The sequence below is a fragment of the Bombus affinis genome, unplaced genomic scaffold, assembly GCF_024516045.1.
Source record: "Bombus affinis isolate iyBomAffi1 unplaced genomic scaffold, iyBomAffi1.2 ctg00000513.1, whole genome shotgun sequence".
In the NCBI taxonomy this organism is placed as follows: domain Eukaryota; kingdom Metazoa; phylum Arthropoda; class Insecta; order Hymenoptera; family Apidae; genus Bombus; species Bombus affinis.
Window position 1 is genome coordinate 23,031 of NW_026109156.1, and position 13,647 is coordinate 36,677.

The 13,647-nt window shown below is 35.0% G+C and overlaps 1 protein-coding gene and 1 long non-coding RNA gene across 2 annotated transcripts; one reads left to right on the top strand and one right to left on the bottom strand.

Annotated features, from left to right (window-relative positions):
* Positions 1–1,142: 1,142 nt before the first annotated feature.
* Positions 1,143–4,121, bottom strand: LOC126928061 (neuropeptide CCHamide-1 receptor-like). Its single transcript, XM_050743977.1, has 4 exons — positions 3,903–4,121; positions 2,531–2,679; positions 1,552–1,751; positions 1,143–1,330 (listed from the first exon to the last, which is right to left on the bottom strand). Exons 1-4 carry the CDS (start codon positions 4,119–4,121, stop codon positions 1,143–1,145), a joined length of 756 nt encoding a protein of 251 aa, XP_050599934.1.
* An 8,029-nt stretch (positions 4,122–12,150) lies between these two features.
* On the top strand, positions 12,151–13,135 carry LOC126928068 (uncharacterized). Its single transcript, XR_007716237.1, has 2 exons — positions 12,151–12,810; positions 12,890–13,135. It is a non-coding gene; the product is annotated as an uncharacterized LOC126928068 (long non-coding RNA).
* Positions 13,136–13,647: the final 512 nt, after the last annotated feature.

Genomic DNA, 13,647 nt, shown 5'->3' on the forward strand with positions numbered 1-13,647 from the left:
ATTTGTCCGAATTGTTCCATGAAATTGTATTAATCTCGAAACTCTATTTTCACGAAACATAGCTACCGTTATTACTACTACGAAATGGCTCTTTGTTATCAAAATGGATTAGAGAACGGTTGAATGCATTTGACGGCTGAAAACATTGGAAAAGTAGAAGTAAGAACCGTGGTTATTGAAGGTTCTGTCGTATCTTCGCTAGACACGCTTCGATGCCACCTTCTATCGAATTAGTCGAAGTGAATCAGAATATCGAGCCGCCTGTGAAGTGATTTTTAAATCAGACAACAAAGACTTTCTGTTATCGAGTATTTTAATACACTGACTTGGTGTATTAGATCAAGCCATTGTACTCACGTTGCATAAAAAGGAATACATTTCTATTGAAATAATAATTGGTCGAAAGACTTGATCAAATATGCGAACGATATTCATCTTAAATTGTGTACGAAGTTTTCAAATAAATTATTGTTTTATATACAACAGAAACGAGGAAGACGAAGAGTTGGCTCGTTGAAGAAACTTCATTGGTCGATACGTCGATGTACTTTAAGATGATCGACCGTCACTTTTCATTCAAATACAATACGGAAAGTGAAATTGGATTACATGCTAAAGATATTGCCAGAGAATATCCCGATCTATAATGATTTATAATTAGCATTCTATCCCGGAAGTTATGGAACGCCTTCTTCTAGTTGTTGGACTAGACTTGTTTCATCGATGCTTAACCGTATATTGGCTTAAGGTCGTATTACATAATCTTATTATTGATCGTATCGAAGATTGCGTAAGTAAAGTATAGTTTATAACAATTGCACCATCGACTCGAGATTTCCGCTAAATTAATTCCGCTTCTTCTTGCACCTTGTTACTCGGGTACATGATGAGCGTGAAATTTTTTCAAAGTAAATAATTTATAGCTATAACTCAATTTACATCACAGTCTAAGTAACAATTTATTACAATTTAAATTTATTTGCAAGTTGACTGCATATATAAGCAGTGTAATTTCATAAAAATATCATACAGGTAGCAATTTCAATTTCTCTGTTCTACACCTTTTCACTGGTATACCTGTATACCTTTTGTGTCAAAATTAGATTTACTTGAAAATTGTATAATTTCATAATAATATCGATTCACTCTACCTTTCTGCGTGATCGAATTTGCTCCAGCCGCTGAATTGCAGATAATTCGCAGGGCATGTTCCTGGTGGACAGTTGAAGGTGTCGTGCAATTTGAAAATAGTATCCTGCTATAATGAGTAACGGTATCACGTAGTAGGCCAGGAACTTGAATAACACCACGTCTCTCCTATAGCTTGCCCCTGCGTTTCAGAACGAGAAATAAATTAATACGACTTCGTGGGTGTGAAATGAAAACACGGAGAAATGTCCAAGCAGAGATCGTAAACGAGCAACTATTTTGCTTTCTGTATGTTCAGTTTAGGAGAAGAATACTTATAATTCGTTCTTATAATTCGTTCCCGGATTGAGTAGAATAGTTTTTTAATCCGGATAGAAATATTTCAGCGTGTGAGATACTCACCCAATTCCACGGGGAAAGGGTTACAGATGTGGACGCTGGAGTTAGTTGCTATATCTACGTTCATCACGTGAGAGAAAACAGCAGCAGGCATCGACAGAACAATCGCCAGCACCCAAATAAGGCAGGCTATTAGTATCGCTAATGGTATTGCTTTCATTCCGGCTACATGGCGGCGAATAGGATTTACGACCGCGTAGTACCTACGATGCAACACGAGCATATCTTTCTTTTATTTGTAAATCAATTTTTATTGAAACCTTAACCCTGAAATATAGAACGGAGTAATTTATACCCCACTTAAATGTTTCATTTACAGATGGCTGTTGTGCGTGTATTTATTACTGTTGAGAAATGGTTGTTATTTATACGTTCCGAGCTGTCTCGTGCAACAAATGTACCAACTGTAATATTAATATGTTGGCAAGATAGAAATCTTAGATTATATATAGATTTCTGTTTTACAATTTATTTATTATTTTATTTTATTTGCTTTATTACTAAATTTATTACTATTGGACAAGGGTGTTTAACGCCTTCTGTTTTATTAAACGTCACTAACGATACTAATTCAAATATGCAGATAGATCCTGATAATTATTTAACATGGAAGAAATCAAAATTATTTAGCAACGTATCGTTTGTTGGAAATAAGCGTTGTGTTAATAAAATGATATGTAATTTTCAATATAGCGTTAATTGGATTGTTTATAAATGCAGTATTGCAGGGTTAAGATTAAATGATGTCTGATTAAATGAATTCTTCAGTTATACTTTATTTTAACGTTGAACTTTCTTATTAATGTAAATTAATTGATTTTCTTAATAGCGAAAAGGAAATTGGACGTTTGAGATTTCATTTCGATTACTGATTAAAGAGTCGATTGGTCCATTAATGGGGCGGAACTTCACTAAAGTTAGGACGACCAGCCTATCCCTGAGACAACAATTTCCTCAACCCTAACTGGGTTTGACAACTTACCTCTCGGCTGATAACGCGGTCAGAGTGAAAACTGAGACACCGACTGAAATATCCTTGACGCACTCCGATAATTTGCAAACTGTCTGTCCCCACGGCCATGAATCGAATGTGAATATAACAGACGTGAGTGGTACACTCGTTAGGATCACCTGAAATAAACGAAAATTAAAATTAAAAATATACACGTGTATTTTATTGTATTGTATTTCCACGGTCAATTGTACTCGTGTTATTCAATCTACCCTTTATCGAAATTTTATTCGAATATTTTTCTGTACTTTTGCAAAATTTAATTGAATTCTACGAATATATGGGAAACGTTTTAAAATCTGTTTCGTTGAAAACCCTTTATCGAAATTTTATTTGAATATTTTTCTGTAATTTTGCGAAATTTGATTGAATTCTACGAATATATGGGAAACGTTTGAAAATCTGTTTCGTTGAAAACGACGCCTTCGACATTTCGATAGGTGAGAGCGATAAAATAAACAACACTTGATATTATATTTGTACGGCATCGAGCATATAGTAAAATTATTAGGAAAACATTTATCAGGATTCATTGTTATCGAGAAAATTAAAATAAAAACAATCCGCGATTATGATACAGAAAAATCTATTAAAATTATTCGTGATGAATTCACATCCCACGTCCTTTTATCATACTGTGTAACGTTCACTCAATTTGCGAAAAAAAGATTCCCTCATTAACTCGCTAAATTTCGTCTGAAATACGGACGTCTCTGATGAATTTCGAGATAAAAGGGGGATATTAACAGGAACGTTTTGTATTGAATATTATAATAAAAAATGTAGATTAAGCGAATTTTCTGCAATTTCATGCGGGATGTACAAATTTCGTCGTATGATCGAACACTCAATTATGCTGTTGCACTTTTTTCTCAGTGTTAATCGTGAAATACACATTTTCTTTTTGTTTAAGCATGATCGTTCGAACACTATAATCGAGAAAATATTTATTTATGATTTTCACAAATGATATCGTATGGATCGCATTAATCTTTGATTATTCTCCGTCCGGCTATAAATTGTCCATGGATCAAGATGTATAGCTACATATATCATAAAGTAAGCTCGATATCCACGAAAATAAGCGCGTTTATAATCGAACTCGCTATTGGTCCACGATTACGTGTCCAGAACAACGGAATTTTAACGTCTGATTCAAGGTCTCATATAGCATGTGCTTCTTTTAGAAATTATTTATGAAAATATTTGAATATTTCTAGAGATTTTTATGAATGATTATGAATGATTTTTCCATTTTATTCGACGTCGGAGATCCTTTTTTTAAACGTCGGTCTTGAAAGATACATTAGAGATAATATATACACATCCTGTCCTTTCTTACCAAAAGATCGCCCAGAGCCAAGGAAAAGATGTAAACGTTGGATGTATTTTTCGTGTTGGAATCGGCCCCCAAAGTAATCATCATCATTCCGTTTCCAAATACACCCACTATCAGGATTATTAAAAATATCCCAGGTACTATGTTGGTTTCCGGGCGATGGATGTATGGAATGTAACCATTCTCCTCGACGAGGCTCGTTGCATTCAGATTCACAGCCATCTGTAAAAGAATAAATCCACGTCTTTTCCATTCTTGAATATACAACCGCAGTCACTGCAATTTACTCCCTTTTACCGCGTTAAGGACAACTTGAAATTCTTCAACATTTTTCCAGCAAATTTATTTAGTTTTCCGCGGAATAACAAAGCAAACTATGCGTTATGTATTTTATTTTCATTTTCAAACGTTGAACGCGCGTGCTAACTCTATTCGTTACGCGTATACATTTTTATAGAGAGACAAGATTTTATTGAATTAAATTGAAATTAAACATGAATTTCATCAATCAGATATTTCTATTTATTTTAATTCGATCGATTGCTCTTCGACAAATTGCGCCGGTTGTCCATCGTTATTTCCTCACGCTGCTTCCACGTCTAACTATCGAATGATTGGATAACAATTTCTCATCGAGCCGGAGAATCGGTCGGATTTCGACGATCAACTACTAGTTCAAAAATTGAAACGGTACCAATAAACGTGCCTTTCTCCCTCGTAAAACTATACAGTCATTTGAATGTATTGCAAACGTTCTACTTTTCGTGTATTTCCATGGAGGTTAGCTAAATTGGTATGTGGACGAATGTGAATTTACGTGTGTGTTTATCACTGGAAATAAAACGAAAAGACTGCACATTCCCGTGGAAGGTAGGTAGGCAAAGAAATTGTCCATTTCTTTTGATATTTCAAGAAAACTACCTCGACACCTGTGTGCGCGTTTTAAACAAATTATTTGCCCAATGGCACGTGATAATACCCTGTAATCGGAAGCTTTGTAGTTTGCAGCGATAAGGAGACTATACAAATATATTTAAATTGTATTTCGGCTATGTAGTTATTGGGAAAAATGGAATATTTATAGAAAACTTTTATGAATATTATGTGTTTCATATGAAATTATTATAGTTATATCGGTAAGGTTTGAAAGAAATCTGTAAATGTATATAGAAACTACAAGACATACACTTAAATCGTCGCGTGTCACTAATATTTCGTAGCGATCACAATATTTATTTAAATAATTCATCATGTTGTTAAGCCTAAATATTCAGTCAGACTATTTTTAACATTCATTATGTGTTTAAAATAAGTGTTTATAATATATACTAATTTTTGTATTAAGTATTTTAGTATTTTTCAAGCAATTTTTTATTGTCATGTAATTTTTATGTCATGTATACATTTTTATATTATGTAGGTATAATAATGTCCCATTAATAGTTCTAATTAAATTCCAAACTGTTTTATATAACACAGACAATATATGCATAAAAGTTGTCTACGATAAATATTCAAATATATGCAGCGTGGCGAACCACTGTAGGTAAAAGAAGCAAAGAGAAAAGATGTATCATTCGATACCAGATGGATTTCTTTTCACGTGAGGGAAAAAAGGTCCCTTTTACGAGATGAGTGCGATTTCCCTCAGTTATTGATTAAATTTTTGTCTCGACGTTTTAATATCATTCGCCAACAATGCCGCAAAAATCCAATGTGTATTCTTTAAAATAGAAAAACACAGGCAGAGCGACGAGGAAAACGAAGCTCGCACACCCAACAAGCGACATTTCATTGAAATATTAGTTTTTTTTTTCCATGAAAAATATTTCTATAAATAACATTTATGCATCCCTATAAATTCCATTAGTATATAAAATATATGGCTTGTTTGTTCGTGGTCCGTGTTTTTCTCTATTTAAACACGACAAGAGAGTAATGAAAACGAAAATAACTTCATGTAAGCCAATCTGACGGAACGTTCAAATACTTTGGCGTCTGCATATTTTCCACGATACTTTTTTCAAGCGAACGAACATCTTGTGTATTCACTTTTGCATCGTCTGTTTGTCATTTCCAGCAAGTTACAGACGAAGTTGCAATATCACGGTTCCATCGCTTCAGCATCCTGTTTTCGAATTAATGTAGTTGAGCCACCCGCGTCAGATGGATATATATCCGTGTACCTCATTATGTAAAATATTTTTCCAACGTCTGCTTTTTAAATTTCGATCATATATATGCTTTTGTAAAGCACAAATTTGTTTGAACTTTCGAGTTATTTCCTCGCTCGTTGAATAGTTAATCTACAGTAGTAATAGCGTTGTATGTTGAAACAAGTATACCTTAAATATATAATTAATGGTAAACACGGTTTTATAATACTAACAATATTGTAGTTCATTAATATAATGCAAAATTGCAACTGTAAATACTATATTGCAAAGAATAATTTTAGCTATTGAATATTAATACCTGTTTAAGGTAATTGTTAATTGCAATAGATACCTTCTAGCCTGTTCTAAGTTTTACCAATCTAATCACGATAATCGAGTCTCATTACTCAAAGCGAAATTTCCGAATGTTCCAAAGGGTATAATACTCAACGATAAATTAGCACGAGGACATTTTGAACGTAATTTTTTCTTGGTTTACCACGCGGCGCGTTTCATTAAAATTTGTTAATTGCTACAAGGAAATTCACGCTGCGTGCCAAAATTTTCAGACGTTTCCAATTTCGGGCTCTTTTGCAATCAGCTAAAAGCTGGATAGGCACAAAGGGGACGTAATTATGAAATTTTCTCTCAGCGTATACACGAGATACAAGAGTTCTTGGGGATCAAGCATGAAGATTAGGGGAAACTATAGTTAGCGCAAACGGGTAAACGTTGTACGCGATTGCAAAGATAAGACACGAACGTAAGCGAAATTGTCATTAACGAAGTATAATATACGTTGAAGATTGCACGTTAGAATTGCAAATTGCGACGTTGTATCTTTCTGATCTGAAAACGCCAACATCTTAGAAAACCCTTTAAAGGAGAAGAAAACATTGGTGCTGGTGAAACGATTCAAGAATGCAATATACTGGAATTATATTCGTGTAATTGTCTTTTAACTCCGCTTTTCATCCTGTTTTCTTATTCCTTTTTATCTTCCCAGGTCTTTAAATAAGTCTCTTCTATATTTATCATTCAAAATATTTTAGTTGGAAATGGAAAGAAATAAGCCTTGCGCTATAGTGTCATTTTTCATTTTCCGATACGCCGCTCCTTTTGTCCCATGCAAAACCCACGCGTCCATATCTGGATGTTCGATAACGAATCGCGGCACAATAAAAACTAATCAGATCGATCGCTTTGCTATATGACCTTTCTACCATTTTAAATTGATATAAACTCAACGACAGCGAGAACTTCGAACGCTGCACGGTACGGCATTTAGATGAGAATTTAGGACAAAAATCAGAATTTGCTGGCCGCGTTCGCACGCTTGCGGGCTACGTTTGCACGTTTGCAGGCCACGTTCTCAGGTTCTACAGTGCGGCGTTTGAATGAGGATTCGGGACAAACATTTTAAAAATATTGTAGTATCGGAAAAGGATAGGATTAGGATGATTTAGATTTGTAAAATTCTCCTAATGCTATTTATTAAGATTAATAAAAAATAACAGAGATTAATTGGACAGAGAACGATAAATGTTCAACTTGAACTAAAACACAAAAGTCTTATTCCGTTCGAATCACTCTCGCAACTCTATAACTAACAACTCGATCCCTCTACAACGCTAGCAACTCTATAACTCTCGTCTTCGGCATCTGCACTCGCACGCTCTCGCTTCTCAACTCATACTGCACGCCTTTTGCATTCGTTCTCGCTGGCGTCTCAACTAACTCTACCCTTGGCGTCTCTTTGTCTTTTCTCGTCCCATCGAACACATGTCCCGAAACCCCGTGGCCAGGGTCACGCAGGCTCTTTCCACAAAACTGTCCACTTGAAAGGACCGACGACACATTGATGTACTCGACGGCGCCACGGCTCTCGCCACTTTGTATACGGTTCGGCCGATACCTTGGGCCTTTTGCCCACGATACTACAATATATATAATATGCAGTTTTCCAGAAACTTAATATCAGGGAATTCGATGTGAATAAAAGTCTATTTACCAAATATCCCTTAGTATTTTCCCTACTTCCTGGTTCAGTTCAAATATTATAATTATTTATTGTTTTTGTCTAGTCCCTTTTCCTAAATTAAAAAAAATAAGATTTTTTGTCAGATATTCTAAACATCTAGTAAAGAACAGAGTTTTTATGTAAAAAATTTTGTTGAGACAAGTGTGGTAAAGAATCAGCCTGCGTGACGCTGTTGAGAACTGTTCGACTCGAAAATGCTCGTCGATGCTATTTCGAAACTTCATATTCTGACGAGAAATCAATACAAAAGTAATTAGAATAGAAGCTACTATAATAGAAGCTACAAATTGTTTAGAAAGTCAATTTTCCATGGAAAAAGGTTACTATTGTTGACATGTATAGCAGCAGTCCTCGACTACCTAATGGTGAAATGAACGAATGGTTCAATATAAAAATTTACAGCTGGAAAGATAATTCCAGATTGACTATCATAATGTAAGGGTTTATAATGTAAAGTAGCAGCATTCGAAAGAACAAATAATTCTGAAGGCAAGCTGAATACGTAATTCCAATTTCTAAAAGTTTTTTCAGTTTCGCACCAATATAGACGACTGTTATCGAAAAAATTTTTCAGAAGTCGAACAATGAAAGTTGATAGAGTTGGTCAGTTTAATTTCCACGTGAATCGAATGTGTAATAGATGTCCTGATACCAATCGAATACTAACGATATCGCTTTAACGATACTTGAAAAGGAGTTCTAGCTCTTCTAATGAAGTAAAACGCAGATACACACGAATTAATGAAATCTCGTTCTACATCGTTTGATTTCCAAAGGAATTTCTTATCTTCTTAGGAAACAGTGTTTTATACGTAGTAACGATACCATCGATGAACGTATGTGTAAATTTCACGAGCTGAGTCGCGTATCTTGCACGATCGTATTCTTCGAAACTTTATGGCTCCCCATAACGATTCTCCCGTCTGTGAAACTACGTATTGTCTTGCTTCGTTACCGGCGAAGTTAAACGTGGTGTCGAAGTGATATTTCACGGATTTGATAAATAAGAGAAATGGAACGAAATCGATTGCGTTCGAAAGAAATTGCACCATCTGAGTTTAATTTATCCACGTCGCAGAAGCGCTGAAACCTCGTTATTTCACAAACATTTCCAACGATTTCATCACGCTTTCGTGATTTCGTGACTGGTAATATATTCCTTTCGATTCCCTGTTTGTAGAATTTTACGAAGATCTCTGCAGCTTCAGCGCGATGTTCCATGTCCCATGAATCAGATTAGATTTACGCCTGAACTTCGTGAACGAGTTTGAAGCGAATACAACGTGTGACGAGTTTCGTGCCATGCGTTAAAAGAGTCCAACTTAGTTTTCAAACAGTCAGTGAAACGTAAAGCAACCCTGGCCATGGTATAAAAGGATATACAGGGTGTTAAAGCTGTGGACGATATTTATAGGATTTTATATATTACATGTCAAACGTGAAGGTAATGAAAAAACGCTTATATAGAAAAATATTATTCGAGGCTTATTTTTTAATATACATAGTTGGTTAACGAATTATTTTCGAAATAAATATTTATCCAGGATAGTTATTCGAAAATCATTTTAAATTCACCGATAGCTGCATAGATCGATGAATCAGCTGATGAAACTTTCTCTTCATTCTCTTCATTCACATCTCGCGTTTCTCATTTTGAGTCAAATAGAAATTAAATATATAACAATGGAAATTCTATCGTCGTTTATTTTCTCAGGAACAAGGGACGTAAAGTTCGAGTAAAATAAAGAGAAAAAGCCGTAATTCATAAATTTTTACCGCAAAATTAAATTGTTTATTAAATGAAAAATAAGCTGTAAATCTTTTTGTGTATGAATATTTTGACCTGTTGAATGATACACTATAAATGTCGCCCACTTTTCCTCATCATCTTGTTACAAGTATCGTGTTAAAGATGTAGTCCTCAAAGTGTTTTTTTAATCGTCTACAATCCCAGATGAAAGGAGAATTATCGTATTACGTTCTCTTAGAGCAATTGAAAAATAACTCTCGTACTTGCGATCGAAACATTCAATCTGCTAGTTTCAGACCCGTTAATGGCACCAGTACCATGCCCTCGACATTCGGAATATGGTAGGGTGAAATTGAATTGCGGTTTTGGAATTTCTCGATCGCAAAGAGAAATGATCGTGATAGAAGGAGTATACCTTGTGTCAGACTCTATCAGTTGAAGTAAATTTACGGAAAACAGAATGCCACGGAAATGTGTCAAGTTTGACGTAATCCAATCACATAGATTATTAGAAATATTATAATTATGTAACTCCCTCCGATAATGCACTAGTAAAATCATCTTGTTCCGGTATGCAAGCGATACACAATTTTATAAACTATACTATTATTATTATTATACTATTCTTTGCATAAGTAAAATACACAAAATTTGGCAAATATCGACAGGCATTTAGAAATCGCCCTACTACTATAGCTCGCACACGGAATTAAAAGGATTGTCAGTGCATTCATAGTTGCAGTAGTATTTGCAATAATTGATATTAATGACGTTATGCGAATATTATCCGCCTTGTCGCTGAAAGTGATTATTCGAAATTGCTTCGGACTGAAATGCCGTGAATTCGTTGCGACAGAGAGTAACAGGTGTCATGTTGTAAATACAACGCAGCGGGACGCGACTAAATGTAATTTTATAATAACGACAATCCTGGTCGTACTCGCGACGAGCGAAATGGCGATTGCGATGCGCAGATTTAACGTTGTAAAAATACGTCTGTCATATACATATTCTATGGTGTGCCACGATCAACGGACTGAAACCGATTGCCGATGAAGTATGGCCGAAAAATGGACGATGTATGTATAACTACGTTTCAACGATCTATTCTAATGGGCCACGCAAATTCATTCAAGTTCAAATTCGACCAGTCGTGCGAAAAACGCGATTTTATTCTTTTATTCTTAAAGGCGATAATCTGGTTTCATGTATAGAATCAGTACACAATAAAAGCAGCTGATATTACGATATTGATTTATCGTTTTCACGAGAGTTGGATTCTCTGTACCTGTTATAGGAAATTTGCCCAGTTTGATATTATACGCGGATATACGATACAGAAAAATTAATAAACTAACTCGATAGTATTTCAGTCTTATGTGTATTGAATGATAAATTTGTTTTTTAGCCGATCTGGAACGAATACCTGAATCACGCTCTAAAACCAATTATATTCATACTAACATACTCCACTGTAATTCTGTTTTAGAATAGTAAAAACTTAGGTCGAATATGAGAGATGTGCTTATTTTGGAGGTTCTCTGTGTACAAACATTAGAACACTTTCCAGAAACTAATGGACAAATACCTTAGAACGAGCTAGCTTATTTCTTAGAACGAGCTAATCCGAGTGATAACAACGGTATTAAAATATATCGATTAATTTCAGGTATATTCTACGAGTTAAATAATGACGTTGATTCCTGCTCATACAATTGTTACGTTTCTGTTTTTATTCATTTTAACAAGACAATGGATAATGCGTTGGAATAAATATTTTTATATTTAATATGAAGGGAAGACATTTCTAACGAAAAAAGATGTATAATTTCAAATAAGATAATCGTATCGACGCAACGTGTATGTATAATGGTAATAACTATATTAAGATAAACCACAAATGAAATATCTTCAAGAGTGTTCTTACGCACCAGCGTATGGGAACATTTTAATCAATAATATACATATGTATGTAGAAACCAATACCTATATAGAAGCTCCAATACATTCATAGCGTTCTGTACTGCAGATGATATTGCAATGGAAACCGAATGGTGGCCCATTAATTTCGGGATAACCAGAAATTGGTATTCGGAAAGTCCAAGCTATGGTTTAGGTTCCATTAATTATTTACTAGTCGGAACTTGTGAGTTTGAAGCGTGCTCTTTTAGAAAAAAGTTCCTGATGTATTGTCGATGTCGTGTTTACGGATGAACTAGCATTAAGTATCGATAGATGAACATACTATTTCCACGTTTGCAATGCGGAGATATTCCACAGCTTGTGTAACTTTAATTGATGTCTCAGCTTCGATTAAACTTTAAAGCGTTTTGAATGGAATATTCACGCAAGTTCGCAAATGTTGTGTCGAATTATAATGATTTGTAGAACCACGCACAGTGTCGCGAGACGTCGTCCTAACGAAGAAGATGAACGATACATCGCCGCGTCGAAGGAAATGGGGGACTGTTAAGAGGTAACCATTACAGGGAAGATCCGATCCGAAATTCACTTTACGTATATTTATCGACCATATTCTCTGTTATATTCTTTTATGAGCTATGGGATCGTTTAACTTCTCCCTAACGATCGTCTCTGTGTCACAGAAATTGCATCGGTGGATCGTTTCCTTGGTATGTAAAAGCTGAAAATTTTCTGATATGAAAGAGATATTCTCAATACACGTTCGTAATACGTTGGTAATAGGCTCGTAGATAAAATACTACGATACATTCAAGCTATTTGAGGCGAGTAAATGCAGGATACACTATAGAAACATAATGGCGCTGGTTTCGTAGTTTTTCAAGGCAGGCTGTTTTCTTTGGTCTATAATTTATGGAATGTTCGCGCGAAGCTTCACAAAGCGGGACTCTAAGGCAAAGTTCGCGTGGCTAAAGGGTTTTCTAAAATGTAAATACCGCTTCCTGGAAGTAGAAGAACATGCGAAACCACTTAGTACACGAGGTAATCTTTTGGGTATAAATTATTAATCCTTAAATGCATAGTGTCATCATTTGATAATACAACTTTTTTCTTAACATAGCAAACATATGCGAGGCATTGTGAACAGAGATAGACTAAAATATATTTCTTCTGAATGTAAGTTTATGAATAAAATTATTATACTACGCATAGTTCGATCCAAGTAACATAAAAATACTGTCAAATTAGTTTATTTCATTTGTACGTTTGATCATCCTATTGTCTTCGTCTCTTGTTACAGTCAAATGTTTTAAAAATTGTGTTATGCAATCAACGAGATAAATAACTGACTATATCTTCGCGATAATCGACCTGCAATTTGCTTATACCTTTCAGACACGTTATAGCCATCTTTGATAACAAAGTACTTTCCCAAGTAAAAAATTAAAAAAAATAAATGGCGTGAATTCGATAATTTTTCTATGATTTTGTGGTTTGATTATATCTAAGGAGAAGAATCAGGGTTTGACAAATCTATTGCGACCATTTCTCTAACTCTTTAGCTACAGAAGTGTTCCACTTCGCATTCTTCCTTCTGGTAACGCGAAAACTCATCACGACGGATATCTTGAGGTACGAAGTTAATGAGAAACTTTATCCACTTTGTGACAATCTCCAGAATATAACTTTTTCAATTAGGTACAGAATTTGAACTTTCAAATCGAAATTTCCGTTCATTAGTTCGTGTGCAAATGAACCGAACGGAAAGGGACAAGTGCCGTGCTGATGTTGAAGTTCAGCGTCCTACGAAAGTAATTCGTGAAAGTTGCGAACTGCCGAAGAAGTCGAAAAAGTTCTTAAAGGTTCGTGGATAATCTT